At 42.0% G+C, this 24,585-nt stretch overlaps 1 protein-coding gene across 1 annotated transcript in view; it reads right to left on the reverse strand.

Annotated features, from left to right (window-relative positions):
* Nucleotides 1-24,585, reverse strand: part of DPYD (dihydropyrimidine dehydrogenase) — a 750,022-nt gene that overhangs the window by 618,421 nt on the left and 107,016 nt on the right. Inside the window, exon 3 of the mRNA XM_056844741.1 lies at nucleotides 21,863-21,945. Within this exon, the coding sequence (XP_056700719.1) occupies nucleotides 21,863-21,945 (83 nt within the window). The remainder of the gene's footprint in view (nucleotides 1-21,862; nucleotides 21,946-24,585) is intronic.

The raw sequence follows: 24,585 nt of genomic DNA on the forward strand, positions 1-24,585 counted from the left end.
TCAGCAATTATTTCAACCCCAGAATGTCTTGTAAAGCAACTTGAATCAACATTAGCAGTAGAAGTATCAAGAGAATTTACAGGCAAAGTGAGATCAGTAGTGAGACATGTGCTCGATGAACCTGATGGTTCATTACACCTCGGTGATTCCGTCATCGTATTTTGATTTTGAAGTGATCAAAGTGGTATTTGTATCCACTTCTGATGATGGAGATTGGTTTTAATCTGGAATCTGTATATCATGTTGTAGAACTTGTGTGAAGAAATCAGTCAGCTTTGCAGTCTTGGACTCTAAATCCAAAGTCTTCTCTTGTTTCTTTTTTGATAGTTTTCACTTTTGTGCACCACTTAACTGAACACGTTTCATCTTGGTTCTTGGGGTCTGTAAGTCCTTGGCAAGGCCTTGTAGTGCTTGCCAGTCCACTACTAAGAGTTCACTGGTTCCAGGCCCTTCTTCCCAGGGCTTACCAGACATTGTCCAAACAACAAAGTCTCTACCTGGAGCTTCAGTCCTGCAGCAGGAATCCCTGAAGTTTTCTGCTCCAGTCCTTGGTTCTCCTTTTCCGGCTTTTTCCACCAGCCTGTTTTTTTTCCCCTCGGCCTGTTCTTCCTGCCAGCCTGCTCCAACCTAGACCCACCAACTGTATCTCTCCTCCTCCCTCCTCCCCTCTGGAAAAAGGAAGGCCAGCCTCTCCAGAGCCAGGACTGCTGAGAGATATAGCGCCTTTGGAATTCTATTATATTTGTGTGTATAGCCTGAGGTTTATCATAATATTCTCTCCCTGGAAGAGAAAACCTATAATGGCAGCAGGCCATAAAAGAGACCCAGTTTGGGAATATTTTAATGAAGTTAAAGTTCCTATGGGTAAGGCAGGCATGCGTGCAAAATGCAAACTCTGCAACAAAGAAATGCAAGTCTTGGTGGCCTGAATGAAACAACATCATGAGAAGTGCTGTGATATGAAGATGACAAAAGGAACATATCTGAATGAATTCTAGCTTGTTTAAGAAACAAAGGAGGATACATTGGTTATTAAATTTTAAGTGTTAAGGGGATGTTTGTTTTTACTTTTTAAGTTTTAGAAATGTATAAAAACAATTAATATTAAATTATTCAATAATTTAAAAACATAAAACAATAATATATTGAGCTAATGTGATTATTCTCAGTTCCCACTTTTCTTCATCCTTATGGTTTTTTTTGTTTTGTTTTTAAGGATAAAAATTGTGATGTTCAGGTGTTTGTTTGTTTTTGCGTCACTGTACGTATGTAACTTTTTTCATTTATGGGGGGGGGGGCTTTTTGTGGACCCTGGTTCAGCTGCACCATTTGCTCTTTGCACCATATAGTCCATGGTAAATCCAGCAATGGAAAATTTCTGTGGTGCCCCCCTTCCCTTGATGCCCTAAGCACGTTCTTATTTTGCTTAATGGTTAATCCAGCCCTGGCTGTTCGAGAGGGCCTCTTTCTGCCTATACTGAGTGATGATGTGGCTGTTTCTGTGGCAAGTGGCCACATTTCCCACAGTTTTTCTTTTGCATCTCTGTGGCACACAACAAGAACTGTTTGCAAAGAAAATGCCTTTGTGATTTAAAATCAGAGGGGAGAACAGAACGACTTGGTAGAAGAGGGCATGTGCTTATAGAGTGTTGACCATTTTTTAAATGTTTGCTGGAATGATTACTATGACGAACCCCCTCCTTCCTACTACTATCTTCCCTTAATCAGTTTTTGTGCTGAGGGAAAGTGAGAGGGATTGCTTACTTGCTGTTAGCCAGTGTGTGTTATGTGGAGATTATTTTTCTCCTTCTTCAGTCCCCACCTTATTTTACCTGAGAGAGAAATATGACACCAGAGGCTTATTAAAGTTAACAGAGAAAACTGAGGAATTTATTAAACAGTATTCAGAAGATGGATTTTGAGGGGAAACTATATTGGAGGGAAAGCACAAAACCAGATATATATATTTACAAGATTCACTTCAGAGAAAGCTGAGTTCATATTTGGCTTAGATGTTATACAAGTTACATTCTTTAAGATCTTCGTTCACAAACTTAGTTCTGTTCCCCAGAACTCCTATAGAAGTAGTTTCACAGACTCTGCCGCCTAGCTATCAGGGAAGGAAGAGACTTTTCAATCTCTATTCCCTAGAGAAATGCAGAAGTATGGAGATTTACCAAAATCTCTCTTCCCGTTCTCACTACTGAACTATCCCACACTACACTGTAACTAGAATACCTCCTTCCCAGAGACTAATCTCTCTTTGTGACCTGAAAAAGGACCCTTTTCCTCCCAATCTCAATCCTGTCACTCCATAGGTTGTGTGTTTCACTAGCTTAGGCCAAACTGAACTCTCAGCTTCACAGAGTCATTCACACACAGCTTCTTCACACGCAGGTTACCAATATTCGAATCCCTTCTTTCCCTCAGAGCTCAGACAGTGAGCCTTCTAGCTCCACCCACTCCTTATCTCTCAGCTTCTACTGAAGATTAACCCTTCATCCAACACGATTACATAGAAACCATGACTTCATCTGTAGCAAAAGACATAGAAAGCTTCAAAATGGGCTGAACAGGTACCCCCACTTCTGTGATATTGCCACCACTCATAAACACAATGTTAATAAAGCATGAATCAGATACAGATGCTTTTTGCACTCCACTATGATGCAAACTGAAAATTGACCATCTCTCTTTCATGGAGATGCACATATCCTACATGTGGGGGACAGCTCATGCATTTCACTCTATAGCAATTATGTGCAACTCTTCCCTGTGTGCATCCCAGAGGAAGCATGGCTTACTCACATTTGTTCGCTATGCTCTCCTTGCAAAACTGAAAACAGCTCTCTCAGTGGATCATGTGATTCTGTCAGTGTGTTCACTGCAGCAGCAAACTGAAAATGGGGAGGGTACTCCTCCATGCCTCAGCGTGAAGGAAAATGTCTATAGTTGGCTCCTGTAAGAACTATTCCCAATGTATGCTTCCAAAGAGGCTACAAAGATTATCACATGTTCTGCATTGCATCCTTCACATACCTTAGGCCAGCAATCTCCAACGAGGTGCTCAGGAACGACACAGCACTCACCAATGTAGTTTCTGCTTCCAGCTTGTTTCTTGATCCAATTCATTTCTTTTTTCTTAAATGCAGAGTGAAGTGGGCCTCTAACTGTAATCCAGGATCAGTGCCAAACTCTTTGTCCCAGGTTTCAACACTCTGAAAAATTCCCTATCTGGTGGGAGTGGAGCTGTGAACTTTCCCCATCTTTCCTGCCTCCTGCAGCTGATATTGACCTCCAAGATCATGCCTCTGGGAGGGTCAACAGATCCCCCCCCCCAGAACAGGATGGGTGCATGTTGGGGGTCTGCAGAGCAAGGGGAAATTCCCAAAAATCATTTCCTTTTTCCCAGTAGCAAACATGGAAAGGATGTACATCTTTGATAGAGGATCATTGCAACAACTAGAACAGCCAACACAATCCAGAAAGGACTAGATTTTAGAAGCACTCTTCCTGCAAGTGCTGAAAAAATTAAATGAATAATAAGAATAATTAGATATGAACATTGTGTTCATTATTATTCTGTGAAACCCATGATTTTTACATTCTTGGTAATCTTCTGCAACCAAAAGCGACAAAAATGGCATAAACCCAGCACAAGAATGCCTTTTTAATAATAACTGTTTGAAACTTCTTTTCTTCTGATATTTGAATATTTCTGTGTAAGGAGACACCACAAGAATGCCTTTTGTTCTTGCCAGCATGCTACCTCTGGAAATAACCCAAGAACAGCAGTCCTTTGGATTTTCAGCTAATTTCAAGCAATTTGATGCTTTCTGATTCAAATATCATAAAGAACAGGTTTTCAGTTCTCATTTATTTTACAGCCTTTTAAAAAATGCAGTTTTATTTAAAATTTAGAGAAAAATTTGAAGTACAGCATGGGGGGGGGGACACATAACACATACCAACACCTACAAGGGTGACACACTTTTATTTGCAAAGTTGCCTCAAAAGTCATAATTACATTGTAACTCCATAGGAACAATGGTAATTTCACAGCAGTTCATGTCGCTGTTATCACCCTACATCCTGATAACTATGAAATTAATTTGTGGCACCACTGTATGTGTCAGCCATAAGCTGTTCACTAGGTAACATTATGCTACCATAGAAAAGGAATTTGGAACAGTGTAAGCAACTGTAGCCAGCTACACGAAAAGGCAGCTTTGCCGCCGCGCCCCCCCCCCCCACACGCACCACCAACTTGGCTTGGTTCTCTAATTATGAGAGTCACAATTCAGTACAAAGTTTAAAAGGAAACTGCCGTAAGGGTCTGCATGGTTACAAATAAACAAAAAGTGTTTGTTTTCTGAAGATTCCTCTACTGGTTCTAATTAAGTGGCCCAAGGGAGAAGCTCAAAATGAAGCCTTCCTTCCCCCCTACTAGATTTCATTTAAATGATCAGTAAGTAGCATTACTTCAGTGGTGTGGTCCACACACATGGGTGGTGCTAGCCAGAGATTCATATGAAGCCAGCCACTCAAGTGAGAGGAAGCCTTCATACGTTATCTTAACACTACAAGAGCCAGAAAAGTGGTGAGGGCTTTGTTGTGGCGATCACACTGCCCAGATATTTTAGAAACTGGGACTAACATTTTCCTGGGAGTAAGTCCCACTAGTTTGAACTTGAGAAGGATTCTTAGTAGACTCACTCACAAACAGGACTATCAGAATAGTTTAGACACTTTGGCACCACTTAGAAATATGAAATTTATTACACACTAACCCATTCTGATTACTGAAAAAGTCTGAATTCAAGGCATATGCACATCCCACATCCTTCTCTCAAAGAGAAGCATGAACATTACCACAAAATGGCTGAAATTGTTCCATGCCTTCTATGACCTCAAAATTTGCTTGTTTAATCATATCACTAACTTGCAAGATGCCCTTTCTGTCTCCCACTTTGTTTTACCTCCCCCCAGTAATGTTACCTGCCTGCCTGAAAGGGCTGTTACTTGAGTTATTTGGAAACAAGACATCAGACGCTTTATGTGGTACAGCTTTTTCTATCATGTAGTATACCAGACTGCAAACAGTAAAATCTAATGTTTGTCTGCATTGGTTAGGCTTAGGGTTGCCAAGTCCCTCTTTGCCACCAGCGGTAGGTTTTTGGGGTGAAGCCTGAGGAGGGCAGGGTTTGGGGAGGGGAGGGACTTCAATGCCATAGAGTCCAATTGCCAAAGCGGCCATTTTCTCCAGGTGAACTGATCTCAGTTGGCTGGAGTTCAGTTGTAATAGCAGGAGATCTCCAGCTAGTACCTGGAAGTTGGCAACCCTAGTTAGGCTCTTTTTTAAATACAAACATTTCAGGACTTTCAAGGGGTGAATTAGAACTCTTCCCCCAGATATACATATCGAAGTGAAGTAATCTTTTTAAAAGCTGTGTCAGACAAGAATGTTCAAAAGCAGATTACATACTGAGTTAGATTGCTAGTCAACTGTGATGTTCCACTGTGTTGTTCCACATTAATATTGGCTTACCTATAGGCATATTCAAGCACCCTTTGGTACAGCTCACATCTCTCTTGTCAGTAATGAACAGGGTGCCAATCATTTGGTAAACTGTCTGGATATGTTCATGCTGCATGATAACTCTGCCTTCCAGGACGATCACAAGGTTTTTTCATCAGCAGCGCCCCCCCCCCCCGTATTCATCTGCTGCCACCTCCAATTTTAAAAAACACTCAAAAGAAAAAAATCATTTGAATAGAGACTTACTATTTAGGTATCTCTGAGTGCTTTTGGTGTCTGCTTATTATGAATCTGAATCCTTTCCTGGTTCCATTTAGTGGTGTTGGAAAACGTATTACTCTGTGTGTTTTTTCCAGTTTGAGCTGATTAGCACTATTGATACAGTGTGATGATGTAATAGTGCCAATTTTAAAAAAAATGGTGACTGAGGCAAGCAGTTCAGAGGTTGGCAATCAGAACTGAATGAACTGATGCTGCAGTAACCTGGACTTATAGAATAAGCAGCTCCTGTGCAGGTGCAAAGCTACTCAACATGAATTTCAACAAGGACCATAAAACCAATTTGATCAGGAGCATACCTTGTGTCTAATTCACGGAGAACAGAAAGTTGAGTTGGCTCGGCGATGGTATTCACGTCACTATTCACAAAATGCCTATTTATCATTAGTTATACTTAAATTTTGCCCTTCATGACCCTGAGTGTGACTACCACTGGAACTTCCTATTCAGGTAATGACTAGTCTGAAGCCAGATTATTTATTTTACTTCAATTATCACCTGTCTTTCTCTTGAGACTCAAGACAGATTACAAAATCATCTATTTTGTTCTCTATTGACAACAGGTGCCCTCCTCTGGGCTATTCATTTCTGGGTATTTTTGAAGATGCTCAGCACACTCCCATCACACCCCAACCCCCCTCCCCAAAAAACCTACTGCAACACTCTGATTTTCTTTCTATTGCCCTGCTGGATATGAGGCTATGGATGCAAGCTCTGTTATCCATATCATGTTAGAGAGGATATATATAGAGAGGATATATATATATATATTTAATATAGCTCCTGCTTTCCACTGATCTGTAGAACGGGACTGCTAAAGCTACATTTGGGCAGCATTAGATGCCGGGATTATGCTGTATTCTTCTCCTTTGGCATTGCCTGTCAAGAATCAGGCAAAGCAACTGCTGTATTTGTTATACATACAGATTCAGCGGCTTTGCTGGGGGATTTTGCTGGTGAGTAAAAGCAACAACTCAATGTCAGTGGCAGCACCAGTCATCAAAGCAATCCAAGGTGTTGAACAGGCACTCTGATCCACTTTATCCGGGGATGAACAAGTTTTGTCATTCTGTGATTCTGATCTTTATCTCTGACTGATCTGCCTTTTGTGATTGTTACAAGAAGGCACTGCCCTAAGACCTCAGACAATGTTCAAATTATGCCCCCCCACACACACACTTACCAAATAAAAAAAGCCTGTACAGAAGGCTTTAAAAGGAGGTATAAGGTCTTCTGCTGGGTAGTACTTGTCTTCTCCGAGAGGATGTTCTTCATTAACTGCACGTCTCTGCCAGATGCACTGTTGCTCACAAGAAAATGGGGCCCACTAATCTATTCAGACTTCATATGTCATCTACAGTTCTACTTCCTCATTTTCTTAACCTTCACAAGCACTCCTTTATCTGGTTATAAATTACTTGGTTTATTTTTGCTAGATGAAGCCAGGTGCCTTAAGTCTACACAAATCCTTGTTTCAGGGGATTTGTGTACAGATGCTATTACTATTTTCCTGAAACATTCTATTTGGCACCGTATATACTCGAGTATAAGCCGAGTTTTTTAGCCATGATTTTTGGCTGAAAAAACTCACCTCGGCTTATACTCGGGTCAATACGGTAATTCGCCTGCCGGGCCCTCTCCCAGCGCGCTCCCGCCGGCCAGCTGATCGGCGGGCTGTCCCGCCTTCTCCCCCCCACCCCACCCGATCGCGCCTTCTGCGCGGCGGCGGTTTCTCCCCCCCCCGATCGCGCCTTCTGCGCGGTGGCGGTTTCTTCACCCCCACCCCACCCCGCCTTCTGCTGGGCGGCAGCGGTTTCTTCCCCCCCACCCCCCACCTCACCCGGGCCGGTGCTCCTGCTTGCCAGCTGACCCTGCGGGGCCTGCTGCGTGCAGGGAGGGGGCCGCCGCCACCGCCTGCCTGCGTGCCTGGAGACCAGTCAGGTCAGCCTGCGGGGGGGGGGGGTGCATTTCCCCCTTGGCTTATACGTGGGTGCCTACTTTTTCCCCATTTTTGGGGTGAAATTAGGCACCTCGGCTTATACTCGGGTCGGCTTATACCCGAGTATATACGGTATATCTTGCTCCAAAAATATTTCATTCACCTTTCCTTAACTCATCAGAACCACAGAAAAAGTATGGAGGTAAAATGGTGGCCCAGTAATCCAGCCATACAACATTGCCTTAATTCACACATTTCAAGGTTCGCCAAAGAGAATGGAAAATCCTCACATGTCAACTTAAACCATGGCAGGCAGCAACATTTAGTTAGGGAATTCATACCAGTGCCTAATTTTTTGGAAGTCCCAATCACAAAACTCCTCTTCCTCAAAAAGGAGAAGATAAGAAGCTGCACAAGTGAGGAATCAGTTGTAGGCATGGATAGCCTGGCTACCCATTACTTTTCTTTACACACAGCTGTCATGATAGGGCCACTCCACATAGATCTTTAAATATATTAAACTGAAGAACTGATTCCAGCTCAGATACTGATCAAATATCGTTTGTTTGTTTGTTTGTTTGTTTTGTACCCCACCCTTTCCTGTTAAGCTGGGCTCAGGGTGGCTAACAGCATCTGTATATATAAATACATATATGCATTAAAATTCTATGTAACAATGTACACAATTCAAAACCATAAAAATCAGTCTAACTGATATATTCTACATAACGAAGCTGCTTTAATATATGATCTAATATTACGCTACCACCTAAGAAAAAATATTCCCACATGGTGGCAGGTTAAGATGGTAAGAAGTGACCATTGGTCCGACTACTGCAACAAAATCAGTCGGATGGATCTAGAAACAAAAAGGGAAAGGGAACCAAAGGGAAGAGGGAGTAAAAAGAGAGGGAAGGGGAAAGGGAAAGAGGAAAAGAAGAGAAGGAAAGGGAAAGGATAGAGAAGGGGAAAGGATTTGTTAGGCTGTATGCAGAATCTCTTCTCTTCTTAAGCTTCATCAGTAAACGTTTGTCAAGTATCTATTCATAACCAGTGAAAAGTATAATCACTCGTCAGAAATATTAGCAAAATAAATTATGTTGCCTTTCCTATTCCTAATAAAGACATCCTAGAGATATCAAAATATTCCACTGAGGAAAGCCAGCTTGTAGCGCTTGAAATCAGGGGGACCTGCATTCAAATGCTGAGGTAGCCATGAATTTCATAATATGTCCTTGAGCCAATCATTATTTCTCTTTGCCTTCATTCTGTGGTGCCTTAGTCTAGCTGCAACCCTGACTGGCTGCAGTCAAGAGTGGACTGGGATGTTAAAACAGCAGGTTACAGCAAAGCAGCCCCTACAGTGCTGGTAATGTCACTGGGTCCACTCAGCTTGGACCCTGGTAACAGCGATGGTGACAATGGGTATTGTGGCGCCCGGCAGCCCTAGGGCATCTTGTTGCCCTTTTCTGCTGTTGAGAGGAAACAGTATGGCCTTAGAAAGGGTTGGTCTTTTTGCACTTGAGAGAACATTCACCCACCACTGAAGCTCAGCCTCCACCATCGCTCTCCCAGCAGGCTTCCTCTTCGGCCTGCCTTCCTTCCTCCCTTTTATCCTCCCACCACCCACTTACTCCTCCCTTAAGCGCCCCACCCTCATTCTCTACAGCTGGTGAGAAGTGGCGGTGCCTGCCTTCCAGCCTCCTCGCCCTTCCCGTGCCCCTTTTTCCTTGCCACGCCTCTCCTTGAGTTGCCGCTGCTGCAACCTCCAGCAGCTGCCTGGAGCGAGCAGCTCTCAGAGCCTCCCAAGTCCTCTCCCCCTCCCTTGACTGCTCCTGGGGACATGATCCTCCCCGGCCAGCCAACAAGGCCCTTTCCTTTGAGCTGGCTGGGCCAGGGATAGTTGTGCCCGACAGCGAGACACTTCCCACCGCGGTGTCACTCCCCCGATGAAGCCCACCACGTCCTTTGGGCGGGCGGCAGAGCTTCTGGCAACTGGATGCCCAGCTGCAGCGGAACCTTCGGGTGCACTGGGGGAACTTGCCCTGCAATGGGGTCGCAACTCGTCTTCTTGTTCTCCATGGCGCACACCACGTCATCTCTCCCGGGGCCCTGGGAATAGGAACCTCCTCATCTGCCCCTTCCTGGTCCATCTGAATTAGGCATGTCATGCCATATATACCCTCCTGCCACTCCTGGCCTCTCATGAAGGTGTGGAAACTGCTGCAGCCACAACTTTGGCCCTACCCTATTCCTGCTTCCCACTCAGGCACCCAGAGATGCCCACCAGCTGTTGCAATGGCAGCTCATTAAAGGGGAGTAATGGGTCCTTCCCACACAGCCAGTAGTCATGTATGGGAAAATTTCCATCCATGGACACGTGAACCTATACTAAGGATGCTCGAATTCCTGCCAGTTCAGTTCACATCCTGTTTGCCAATCACAAACAGGGACTTGATTTTTTGGAGGACTGGTTTGTTGTTGTTTGACTGGTTGCTTCACTGTATTCATATTCATACAGTACCATTGGTTTTCATGCATGCATGTTCTTACATGCTTGCCAAACACCCCCCACATACACACACACACACAATCACTTTGCTAAAACACAGCAAAGTTAGAGATCAGAGGTTTCACATCTCTGACTTTGTTGTGTTTCAGCCCTCCCAAACAAAGCAACTTGGGGGATGGATTAAAAGCCCACCCCCTAGAGTTGATTTCTGATCAGCCCTTATGATGCTAATGACCACTGATCAGTTTGAATTGGCAGAATCTTTGTGCATATGTAGTTTTGTGAAAACCTAACACAAACCAGCTCGACAGTGTCTGTGGCTGTTCAGTATGAACTGAGTAGATCAGGTGATTGACTAGCATCTGATTGATACCTTCAAACATGTTCACTTTGATAAACAGGATCAAGGCAAAATTCCCAGCATCCCTAGCCCATACCCACTGACATCACCACTGTGGCCTGGGTCCAAGCCAAGCAGACTATGTGGCACTGCCAGATCTATAGGGGCCACTTAGCTCAACTTAACTCTGTCCATGAGTGGCCCTTCGGAGAACTTTGTGTGTGTGTGTTAAGTGCCGTCAAGTCGCTTCCGACTCATGGCAACCCTATGAATGAAAGTCCTCCAAAATGTCCTATCTTTGACAGCCTTGCTCAGATCTTGCAAATTGAAGGCTGTGGCTTCCTTTATTGAGTCAATCCATCTCTTGTTGGGTCTTCCTCTTTTCCTGCTGCCCTCAACTTTTCCTATCATGATGGTCTTTTCCAGTGACTCTTGTCATCTCATGACGTGACCAAAATACGACAGCCTCAGTTTAGTCATTTTAGCTTCTAGGGTCAGTTCAGGCTTGATTTGATCTATAACCCACTGATTTGTTTTTTTGGCAGTCCACGGAATCCGCAACACTCTCCTCCAACACCACATTTCAAAGGAATCTATTTTCTTCCTATCAGCTTTCTTCATTGTCCAGCTTTCACACCCATACATAGTAATAGGGAATATAATGGCATGAATTTATCTAGTCTTGGTGGCCAGAGTCACATCCTTACACTTCAAAATCTTTTCTAGCTCCTTCATGGCTGCCCTTCCCAGTCTCAATCTCCTTCTAATTGGAGAACTTTACTTGTAAGTTTAAGGTCCAGGCCACCACTTTCTATCTTTAGACTGTCACAGTCTCTGACATAACTATGGTATTCTGTGAACATGTGCAGGATTAATTCCATATAGAGCTAGTACACATCATGCAAACTGAGCCACTGCAGAGGTTTGTGTAATGTATAATGAAAGTCTGTGTAATGCTGACAGGCTGATGGAATACTCTCAAGGTCAGCTCTATCAAGCGCTGACTAGTAAAGTTACCCTGATCTGGCCTTGAAGGGGCAAAGCAGAGCACCTTTCCTTATCTATCAATAAGATGTGACCAAAATCACATTTCTGACTCAGCTGCCAGATGTCAGAATCACAAAAGCAGGACACTTTTGTCCTTCTCAAGGTCTTAAGATATCTTAATGTACTAAGAGTGCATTAATAGCTGAAACTGTGCTTTTTATAGCTTAAAGGCATTAAAGTTCTCTCAAAGATATGAGTAATATGCTTTCTTGCCTTCTGTAATCTGCTCAAGGATGTCAGTTACTAACAGATGTTCACAAAGTGACAAATGTAAACAATAATTGTGTTTTATGAGTTATATAGTTAAACATTGTGCTATAGATCTCTAAGTAGTCTCATTTAATGCGTATTGTCCTAACAAAGAGGATGGTATACAAATTATGTATATAACGTGATCATGTAACTCAGAAATAAGTGTTTATACTTTAAGCAAAGTGGACTGAAAGGAAAGGACGCCCATATATGGACATAAATAGTTGAGCAGCTGCTAGTAAGCCATTTCTGCACTGCACATCATATCAGACAAAGGGAATAAAAGGTATCCCTCTTAATGGATAAGGAAGAGGAGATAAAGGATCTCTCTTCACCCTTAGTCTAGAAACAGTATAAATACAGCCACAGTACAGCCAGCACTTCAGATTGTTATTGCTGGCAGACTGCAGCTGTCTGAAGTAACATTTCTCCATCTCAGAGGCCTGAAATGTAAAACATTGAGACTCTGATCCTTGCGTGGACAGCAGTTCTCTGAGGTATCTTGAAGTATCAAGATCTGGATATTTCAACATATCTCACTTACAGTCTTCTTGTGAGACTGCTCTATTCCTAGAAGAGGATAGAGACCCTTAGAATTCCTATTCTTTGAATGGGAACCTAAGTGCAGTGATCTTTCCATATATTGGAACACTGAGAGTCCATCGGATTTATGGATTCTTACAAACTAAACCTATTTGGCTTACCAATGCTAAAGAGCATCCTGAACACAGGACTAATAGCTAGACCTCTGAGATTGTGTCAGAACGTCCTCTACTTAACAGAAGGACTTCTGAACCTCCTCAGAGCAAGAGACCAGAGATGTTCCTGAAGGGAAAGGAGACTCTCTGTACTCTGTGAAGATATGCACAATGCTGATACATTGTACAGCGTATACACAGATTGGCACAGCCAAAGAGACTTTAAACAGCTTTAAGCTAACACATAGTATTTATATATTCAGCATTGCTGTCTAAAACTAAAAAGAATATGCATAGCATGTACATAGACAATGCCTGATCTTAATGATGATCAGTTAAGAATATTAATAGAAGTCTTTAAAAGATTCAAGACTTAGAAAATACAGATACTCTGGGATAAATTCATATGTTCTCATAGAGCTTAGATTCTTAGAGGACTACAGATGACACAGCAAGGTATAGTGTGTCTTCTGTACTGAAATATTATGATGATTTAAGTTAGGATGCTTCTAACCAAATCTTTTTCCAAAGAATTAACCATATTTTGACAGGATTTCTGTAACTTTATATTCTGAATGAAAGTGCATTGCACTAAGGATACTTTATGATTATATTCTGACTAAGATACTCCTTTATGGAGGCATAGAGAGTGTGAATGATTACTTGCTACATAAACATGTTTAAGACTAATGATGTCTAGCCTTATATGATATTTTAAGGCTTTGCAACCAAAAAGCATATATTATATAATGTAAATAAATGTGTTTTTTATACTTCTACTCTTATCCAGTATTATAAATTTATTGGCGTGTTCAAGAGATTTTCTAGGAACCATAACAAGTTTCTAGGAACCGTTGATTCCGGTCTAGTGGTGTCTCGCTGAATAAGATAACATATCCCTTCTCAGGAAGGGATCCTTTCTAAGAGTGTAGGCACTTAACGGCCCGAACCGCGACAAGACCATCCATCTTGCTTGCCTCCCAAAAATCCTGTCCATCTGCCTTCCTAACTAGCCCAGTTTCCCAACCATGAAGAGAAGGAACAGTTTAATTTATTTAGTATCCAAATTAGATGGAATGACTCAGTAAAGGAAGCCACAATCTTTAGTTTGCAAGACCTGAGCAAGGCTGTTAATGATAAGAGGTCATTAATTCATAGGGTCACCATAAGTCAGAACCGTCTTGATGGCACCTAACAAGTGCATTCACACACACACCTTCTTTTCACCAGTTATTCAAGGAATCTTACAGGCAATTAAATCAATGGCTTGTACCCTATGGTGTGTTTCCAAGTTTCCAATGACAGGCCCTTCCATCAGTAGCGAAGGTACAATTTTTGCCCATTCCTCCTCCCAGTCTCTTCCTTTGACACAGGTCAAGCTTACAAAAGACCTCCCCAAACCCAAGGAACAAAATTCCAGGGTGCCAGTGATCCCACTTATTAGGCTATGTTGGTAAATAACACCACAACAGGGGAAGCTAGATTTTCTTACCAGATTTTACCATTGTGAAGATTTTTTTAATTAACTGGATTCCTTACCGTCATACTCATTTTATCCTTGATATAAGACAATCCCAGCCAGCCTTATGCTTAGAGCATGAAATCGCAAGATCATCACAGTAACTCAGTGTTACAAAGAAGTGTCACTCCTGTTGTGCTGTCCAATTACAAAATAGTAAAGCAGGGATAGTGCACAGCAATGCTATTTTTTTCTATTTGTTTCGGTAAGTTTAGCACAGCAGGAAACATGGCATTCTCCCTAGATAATGTGTCAAAACCGCAGTTAGAATTTAAGTGCAAATGGAAGTTATCTTAAAGGCTTCATATGTAGGCTAATATCCTCAGTTACTTAAATGAGATAATTATACCTTACATAATATATCTTACTTCAAGGATTTGATATCTTCATTTTAATAAAATAATAATCTGTGCTGAGGGGGGAAAATAAATGGCCCCCTTATGTGAATTTTGGAGTACAACAATAACATGCCAATACATGTCTAATACTATTTTCAAATTAAAGGATTGGTTGAGTTTTCTCCCCTTCAAGATATTTTGGTTAAACCGCTTTAGCTCCCAATAAACTATTCAAATGACTGAATGCAAAAGTGCTAAAAATCCATCAGCTTGACAGCTTTTGCTGTCAACATTCAGAAATGCCACCATTAACTGAAAACAAAGGGCATTAATGGCCCAGGACACTACACAGCTCTCACTGCCCAGCTCAGAAATATTGCACAATGGAATAAAAATACTTCAAGGCCCATGGCATCAATACTTGAATTACATACTCAAAATGAATGAAAGAAATCAGATATGCACAGGGTTTCTTTGAACAAACGTTTCCCATTTGTGTCTTTTTTGAAATGATAAGACAAGCAAAGGTAGGGCAGCAGGAAGAAACATATGGACAACTGACAGCAATGGGTATGTGTGGAACAGGAATGTAATGGAAAACAATTACATTGGGTATGTAGAATGTTTATCAAAAGATCTGCCTTTTTGAACAATTGAGTGCTTAGTAAATAATGCCTACATTTTTTTCCCAATCATTGCTCTCCATCTTGGAAAGAGGGGTTGTTGTTTTATAAATGAAGAACACAATACTCCTTTAAAATCTGTCAAATGGCTGATTACAGGCAAATTTAATGAATGTAACAGCACAAGAGAAATAGCTCACATCATCAGGCTTCTGTGGCTCACCACACATGGTCAGAGGAATAACAGCCTTTTTTTGTCCATCAGTTCCCGTTTTCATTAACATGCCTTGTTGGTCAAGGGTCTTAAGGCCTATTTCCTCAAAAGTTGCCTAGTGCAGAGGTATAATCTTTTTACCTCTTAGGTCCCATTCAAGGCGAAAGGATTGATGGTTAAAGTGATACCACATGGAGTCAGCTCACTCTCTGAAATTTTATGGGGGAAATTCTTCCTCCTCCCCCCACTTCTAAAAGAATTACATGAATGTAGAACAGTAGGTAAGTTACAATCCTTTCACACAGTTAAAGGAAAGGTTGTAAAAGCTTTTTAAGGACTCCAAATTCTTCTGTGCTTGGGCAGGAGTGCATCACACAGAATGAACACTATCTAATAGATAACTGCTCCAGAACACACAGGATCTGTTAGCCCATGACTCAGGCCAGTCTGATTCTGTGCGTTTAGGTGCAGCCATCTAAGGATTCATATCTATCTTAAATATAACTGGTGAGATGTACCTGACTTCTGCAGTTTTGGAACAGGCAGAATATAATAATAAATGAATGGGGAGGGGAGCCAGACATACACACACAATTAAGCCAATTCTGTAAGAAACCCATGAATATACTTGTAAATGTATAGCAGATCTTAATTTTTTCCAGTATTACCAGTAACTTATCTTGCTATAAATCTTACTCAGCAGGATCTGTCAATTACAAATTATATTACTAGAAGAAGAAAAAAGAAATCACTTTTAACTGGGGGGGGGTCTAAAAAGTGGAATTAAGAGATTAACTTTCAGCACCTGACTTTTCTAAACATTGCTTTTAGCTAATCCTAACAAAATTAAAATGTCGATTTCATTAAAGTTCATTTAATACAGAGCATTTCACTTAAATAATCTGTTTTCCTTTCTCCAATTTACAAAAGTCAAATAAACAGAATTTTAATGGAACGGCATTGGCCAGGAGTGAGCTGCATCAAGCAGCCTGGAACACAGCAGGAACAGTTTAAGTTTTTTAATCACAGAAAACTAAAAGTAAATGCCTATGATTTATTGAATATAGGACAGGGGGCGTCCTACAGGGAGTGACATCACTTTCAACAATCTGCAGGTAAACAGTCTAAAACAGAACAAAGCAAGTCAAATTACGGATGGTGAGGATGTCTGCCACAGACCAGAGAGCTCCTCCAGAGCTGTCCAGTCCAAGATTTTCCCTTTGAACAGGATCCCCACACCAATCGCCTACACTGAAAACTGCTTTTCAAGACCCTTTACAGCGTCAGAGGTGGTTCTGCACAGGGTATGTGAGGCTGCTGTTTTGAAATGCCAGGATAGTGACATGGCTGGAGTGTTAGACAAGTCTAACTGCGAAAAACTTTGATCAAATTCTCCATTCAACCACATAGTTCACAGGGAGGCCCTGTCTGTTCCCCTACTTATCCCCACAAGATTGTCACAAGGAGAAACTGGAACAAACCCATATATATATCTCCTTGAGCTCTTTGAGACAGAACATTTCTTCAAAATTAAAAGCCTAAATCAGCACAGTTCCACAAATTTTTATCTGGTTCTCTAGACTACATGAAGGAAGTGCTTTTCAATATGCATGTAAATAGAGGCATGAAATGTTTTTAAATGGTGACATTTATCTGGACCACAGCTTAGCATCAACAGTGTACTATAAAAGGTTTTGGTTAATTTTCAGGACATCTTGGGGAAAGTCATAAATACTCATTTAGGTACTCCAGCCTGTGCTGTTTCCTTGCTGATTCTCATAGGGAACCATGACCCTATACAGGAATACTGACAAGCTGTGCAATCTACAAGGCTGATTCCTGGGGGGTGGGGTGGGGAGGTGAAACTTTTCCCTAGCATACTATCTGCAGGACCAGCTGAAAAAGGCTCCAGAGTAACCAACCAAGTGTTTGCAGCATATTCTGAACATATCCTGGAAGAGAAATTGAAAGCCTAAATCCGCCACATCCCAGGGAAATCACTACAATAATTTGTCCAAGTTCAAAGAGCTACCTACATGGCAAACTAAAGAGCTACTGTTCATGATCTACACCTCAATGTGAAATATCTTTCATTGGCCCATACCATGTCACACAACAGTGGAATGTTTGTATTTTTTCACATAACACTCCCTGTACATACAAAAGTAGCATGTTGCAGTAAAAGATTCTAGGCAAGCCTTCTTCCAATATGCTGCTTTCAACTACTGTATTTTTCACTCCATAAGACGCACTTTTTTCCTCCTCAAAAGTGAGGGGAAATGTCTGTGCGTCTTATGGAGTGAATGTGTGTGTGTTACCGTAACTGGAGCCGAATCGCCGAGAGAAAATGCTGGGGTTCCTGTGTCTGTCCGGCGGTCTGTCCGGCAGAGCGCTGCTTCCCCCTGCTGCAGAGAGGTATCCCAATTGCGCCCGGTTGCTAGTGCAGCCGGGTGCTTGCTTCCTTGCTTGCTGGGGGGGGGGCAGCCAGGTGCTTGTTTGCTTGTTTGGGGGGGGGGCAGGGGAAAAGCCGCAGAGGCGTCTTCCCAATTGTGCCCGGCTGCTCGTGCAGCCGGGTGCTTGCTTGCTTACTTCCCTGCTTGCTTCCTTGGGTGGGGGGGGGGGAGAAGCCACGGAGGCGACTTCCCAATCGCGCCCGGCTGCTCGTGCAGCCAGCTGCTTGCTTGCTCCCTTCCTTGCTCCCCTCCTTCCTTGCTTGCTGGGGGTGGGGTGGGAGAGAAGCTGCAGAGGTGACTTCCCAATCGTGCCCAGTTGCTAGTACAGCCAGGTGCTTCCTTGCTTCCTTGCTTGCTAGGGGTGGGGTGGGGGAGAAGCTGCGGAGGTGACTTCCCAATCGCTCCCGGTTGCTAGTGCAGCCAGGTGCTTGCTTGCTTGCTAGGAGGGGCAGGGGAGAAGCTACGGAGGTTTCTCCCCATTGTGCTTGCATGAGTGTGTGTGTGGTGGAGAGAAGCTGGGGAGGTTTGCACATGTATGTGAGGGGGAGAAGCTGGGAACCCCTCTCTCTCTTTTTCTCCCTCTCTCTCTTTCCTTCCTTCCTTCTTTCCCTCCGTCCCTCCCCTTCCTTCTCTGCACAGCCTCTGCTAAAAACTAGGTGCGTCTTATGGTCAGGTGCGTCTTATGAAGTGAAAAATATGGTTTACAAAATGGGGTGTGTGTTTTTTACTTTATAAAAGAGCAAGCGGACATTCAAGCCCCATCTTATACTCTGAAGTGGTCCAGCCCAGCAACAGACATACATATAGTCACTGCAAGAGGACTGCAGCCTCTCAAACAGTTTGCGAATCAGTTCATAAGACAGGGAGAAAGGTAGACTAAAAATAAAAATTTAAAAGGTGGAATGGTTACTTCAGTTTTTATGGCTATTTTTGGGGAGGGGATTTCTAGAATGCTAAGCAAACGACTACATGTGTAATTTGCAAATAATGCAGTTTTCCAAGGCTCCGGCATGTTGCCCATCTCAAGATATGCCTTGAATTCCATTTCTAATTACAGCAATATCAATGACAGCAATTACAATAATATTATTAGACAACAAGCAGGCTGGTTTGCTTTCAGCACAAAGTAGCAACACTGCAAATGATATAAATCGCTGTTGCAAATAAACAGGAACGTGATTAGCAGGTGTAGCACACAATTAAAACTTATGTTACCAATAAACCTACATGTTGTCAATTCAAAAACCAATAATAATAATTCCCCTGGTGGTTTTATTTTGCAGAGACTTAACAGACTATAGCCAGCCAGGTTTTTAGAACAAAGCATTTCAGCGATCAGCATTGTCTGCAAGCTGAAACACACTTTCTGGGCATTTCTGCAGAATTTAATAGAAGTTCATAACTGCCTGTTTTGACCATGTATAATATGTAACCTTAGGTCAGTTAAAATTAAAGAATTCTGGTTTTATTTGAGACAGGTGATTGAAGGAATGTTCAAGGGAAATCACAATCTCTACACACTCTCATAATCCCCCTTCGCTATAGTATTCTCCAAGGAGGAAGGCTTGCCTTCCGATTTATCTCTGCAGCTCACAAAGTAAATTAAAATTTCCAATTGAAAAAAAAAATCAGAAATTACAGAGGAAATCTCAGACAATATAAAGTGCAGGACCACCTAAGCCTGTACAATCTTATAAGCCTGTATGAAGTTGGACAAACAACTCAACATAAAGATCCCTTGTCAACAGTAGAATAAAAGGAGACTATTTTGTCAAATATCAATCTTGCAATCAAGCTCAAAACAAGACTTTTATGGGTTTCTTGATTTATACTTTAAATATATTTAAGGCAGTGCAATCACTTTCCAAAGCCCTGGAGATAACCATGGTTGTGGAATACAGTGACAAGATACTCTGAATGAGTTATTTTGCAACTAGAAGCCATGTGGCTCTCTATTTCAAAGTGACACTAATCTTTTCAAAGTGTGTGTGTGGGGGGAGGATAGTATAGCATATGCATGCAATAACTAGTAGTTAAAACAGGAAATAAAGCCAAATCTATTATCCATTGCAATTCTACTAGAGATAGAAGTAAACATATTTTAACAGTTCACTCTACAGTTTGCTCTACCATATCCTGTCTTCTTTGCCATTTACATCTATAGAAACCCAGTCCACTGCCTTACGTCATTTGGTCCCCTTGAATTTCCCACCCGCTGCACCCATATACCCTCCAGATGGACACATACACATTACTGATTTAAAAAAATGAATAGGAGGAGGAAGCAAAGAGCTGTGAGTTGGCAATTACACAGGACCACTGAAATTAATGGCATCCATTCATTCCCTTCTATGGAAAAAAATAATGCATTGCACTTGAAGATACCTTTACAAGTTCTTAGCTTGTGTAGCTTGTATGGAAGCTTGTATACCTATTTTTCACACACATATGTCCAAAACAGAGAGAGGCAGAATCAGACGTAAGATTTGAGCACCAGTGGATTAGTATATCCATGACAGAAACTGAACGTGGCACTATGAATGCTAAGTAAGGGGGGATCTACCCTATGTATGTTTTCAAGGAATGACTAAGGCCACTGAAGCAGACATTTCACGTGCCAATGGTACTCATTCCATGACTCATGCAGAGCCACATTCGCAATTACCATCAAGCAAAAGAGCCACAGGACTACCATCTGTCCTGTGCCCCAGACGGCCAAATACACCCACCCACATAAGACAAACTATTGCTCTTACATATATTGCTCTTACATCACCACCACCCCAGTGTGGCCAGCTTGTTCTTTTGTTGTTTGGCTGCTGTGGTGGTGGTGGTTGTACTCCCTCTTCTCTGTGACCATCATGCTCTCCTCCTTGCTGCAGCCCAGGTACTGGGGTGAACGTATAGAGGCTACAGATAAGGACGGAGAGTTGCTGGAGAGGACAGACCCTTTAATTCCATACTTGGCATGAGGCCTGCAACTCAAGGGAGGCTTGCAGCTTACCCCCAGTATCTATTTCAGGGTGGGAACCACCTGCTAACCACAAGCCCTACCAGGTAATGGCCTTGCTTACTTTCCTGGAAAATGTAGTGGTCACATTAGAGAACAGTGCTTAGAAGAGCCACGGGTGCCATGTCGAAGAGCCTCATGTGGTTCCTGAGTCACTGAGCAATTGTCATTGTTATACACCGTTTACCAAGAACTATGCAGGTCAAAGGGAAAGCTAAGCAAAGGTGGATCCCAAAGATGGATGGATTTACAAAGGTTGTCATATTCTCAAAGAGTTGCATGTCCAACTTTTCGCATTCATTTTATGTGCATCCTTTTTAACCATTGCAACTTGATATGGCAACTGTTTTTTAAATAAACTGATATTTCTTAAAAGACAAACTACTGACTAAGAACTCACAAGTCAGAAAGTCAGTATGGGCATATCCTTTTTTTGAGTCCCCCAATAAATTCTCTAGAGGCTTCTTCCTCTTGCAACTGCTAGACACTTCAGCTCAGAAAACAAGGGTCTGGTCCTGCCTATGTGGGAAAGGAAAAGGTTGGCTGGATATTAAGAATTCTGAAGTTTTGTCCTGGGATTTAAGATTTCCTCAAGAAGCCTATATAGGATCACAAAAATGGGAAATGAGAAAAAGTATTCTTACGCTAAAGGATGAGGTCATTCATTTTAACATACAGTAGTCTAATCCCATTAAAATCTAATAGAAAAAGAAATTACACAGGCTGCTATATAGTGAAAATTAAATACCAATTAGGAGTATACCCAGCCTCGCTTATAAAAAAAATCATTGTACTATTTCCTTAATACTTTCACAATTCAGATGAACAATTTTCAGTCATTCACAGTTTATTATAAATATAAAACAAGGGACCCCTTAAGCATTTTTAGTAACAAATTAAACATTTACGTTTTTTACTGTGCAGAGAGGCTTAGCATTCACGCAGCTTCAAAACCCAAGTACAGCCTCAAGGGAAGCCTCTCCACTGACAAATTAATACCTTAGAGAATACAGCTGAATGGTGGCAATGAACTCATTTGTTCCCCCAATAATGAAGAATGACTCTTTCTTTACCACATCTGCGACTTTACCAGACTTACCTCATTGCTTCTCGAAGTGCTCCTCTCTCACCAAGAGTCGTGTGCTTGATGTCATCAAAATTATTTTCCAGCTTCTCACAGTTCTGCGATTAAAAAAAAAAAAAAACAGAACAGAACAGAACAGGAGAATCCACATTAAAAAGCGGCTTTTCCATGTTGGGTAAAGCCTCCACTCTAGTTGGATAAATTGCCCATATTCACTCTCAATGCAAACATAGCTGATTATATTGATTACATATTCACACAAATTACTCATTTTTGCTTTTAATTGCATAGAAGTAATTAAAAATGACACTGTGAACTCAGCAACAAAGTAAGCATGACGTTTATGATATGGTTGCCATGGCAATCCTCTTTATCAACATTCTATAATGTGAGAGATACAATTTCCTCCGATCTGCTTTTCTCCCCCCCCCACACACACTCACAACCCATGAAGAAAGAACAAACGTGTGTTATCTTTTTTGCAGAAGGTATAACTATGAAGGAGCTGCCATCAGGCAGTGTCACTAAAGTTATATACCCTTACCACATGGACTGAAGCTAACCAGCACATAAAAGAAAGTATACTCGGTTTGAAATTCACAGGAAGACTAGGTGGACTGAACAGTCCAAGGTCCCAGTAGTTGCAAAGTTTTCAGCACACCTGGAAAAGATGGTAGTAATTACTGAATCTGCTTTTTTCAGCTAGAAAACTAAACTCACCAACCTATTTGAAGACTGAGGAGGAACAGCTTTCTAACAATAATACATCAAGGTACAGAAGTACTTAAAAGCGAAGCAACTTCTCTTCTGGGGATTTCTGAAGTTTGACTTTCCAGAGTAACATTTTCCTGGACTTCACTAGAGCATGAAATAGGCGCAACTGTGTATTAATGATTTCAAGTGCACTGCAGGTTGTTGCTACTATAGGTATAATGGCCATAACCATTATAGGATCAAGGAAGTACTATTGGTACTCATAAATGCATAAGAACCTTTCCCTATTCTGGATTGTTATGGATGTTACGTTTTGCTTATCATCATTCCCCGAGAAATCCCATGCTCTCTTTGTAATATCATAAATGTAGTAGTTTGTGGAAGGAAAAGCTGATTGTGAAAATTAAATATTTTGAAGCCAGTCTCCCTATTTTCCTGGATGAAACATTGGACGATATGTCATTCCACTGCAGTGCACCTTCTCAAAAACTGGATGAGCCAAAACTGGAATATTTGAAGTTTAAGATTGGCATGACGAACTGCAAAAATGAGTTCCTGCATCCTCAACTGTGCCTTCTTCAAATGGTCCTGTGTCCACAACCCTTGTGTTCGACCTTTCTCTCTTTTAGATGCCAGGCCAAAACATTTTTTTTTAACACAGGCTTTTACCGAAAGGGTTTCATCCTTTTTAACTGTCTTATGGTTGGCTACTAACCATGGACTGTGTTGTTAACGTTTTAGACTACTCTGTTTTAACTGCTTTTATAATCTAGTTTGCCGGCTGTTTTATTGGTAATGCTTTTATTGATATTGATTTTATTTCATTTTTATTTGTTCTTATTGATATAATTTTCATTGTTTTCAATGTTTTACCAGTGAGCCACCTTGAGCAGGTCTGCAAAGATCCCATACAAATTATCCAAAGAAATAAATACATATACAACAGTTAAAACACATATAAAACATAAAACATTGGTTAGGAAGGAGGAATCATTGAGCAAATGCCAAACAAAAAAAAGTCTTCACCCACTGGTGGAAAACGGCAACAGAAGGGCACAGACCAGTCTCCCTGAGGAGAGAGTTCCAGAGCTTTGGTGCCATGACCAAGAAGGCCCTCTCCCAGCTTGCCACCCACCTAATCTCAGAAGGCGGAAGCACCTGAAGCAAGACCTCCGAAGATTACCATAATGGTCAGTTAATAAGGGATTAGGCGCTCAGGTATGTTGGTCCCAAACCATATAGGGCTTTGAAGGTCAAAACCAGCATGTTGAAATGTGCCCAGAAACATTAGCATTCAGTGTAGGTGGGCCAATACTGGAGCAATGTGGTCCCTATGACCCACTCCAGTCAACATCCAGGCTGCAGCATTCTGTACCAATTGAAGTTTCTAAAAATGTTGAAAGGACAGCCTCATGTAGAGTGCACTGAAGTAATCTCAGTGTAACCAGGGCATGCACCACAGTGGTCAGATCTGTTTTGTCCAGGAAAGTCCACAGCTGGCTAACTAGTCAAAGCTGGTAAAAGGCACCCTTGGCCACAGCTGCCACCTGCTTATCCAGCAGTATGCCTAGGTTCAACAGCACTTCCAGACTATGGACCTGCTCCTTCAAGGGGAGTGCCATCCCATCCAGAATGGGTAAAACCTTAAATCCAGGATCAGACCTTCCATACACCAGTAGCACTTCCATATTGTTGGGATTAAGCTTCAGTTTATTAGCCCACGTGCACTTCAAAAATGCATCCAGGCACCAGTTCAGGTTTTCTACAGTCTCCCTGGGATCAGCTGGAAGTGAGAGATAGTGAGTGTCATCCACATATCAGTGACAACCCAGCCCATATCTCCAGATGACATAACCCAGCAGTTTCATGTAGATGTTAAACAGCATAGGGGACAAGATGAAACCTTGTGGGACCCCATAGGCCAAAGAACTGAACAGCAGCCCCCAGGTACCACTGTCTGAAACCTACCCTCCTGTTAGGACTGTAACCCTCACAGACTAGTGCTTCCCAATCCCAGTCCAGAT

This window comes from Euleptes europaea, chromosome 2 (assembly GCF_029931775.1).
Source record: "Euleptes europaea isolate rEulEur1 chromosome 2, rEulEur1.hap1, whole genome shotgun sequence".
Classification (NCBI taxonomy): Eukaryota; Metazoa; Chordata; class Lepidosauria; order Squamata; family Sphaerodactylidae; genus Euleptes; species Euleptes europaea.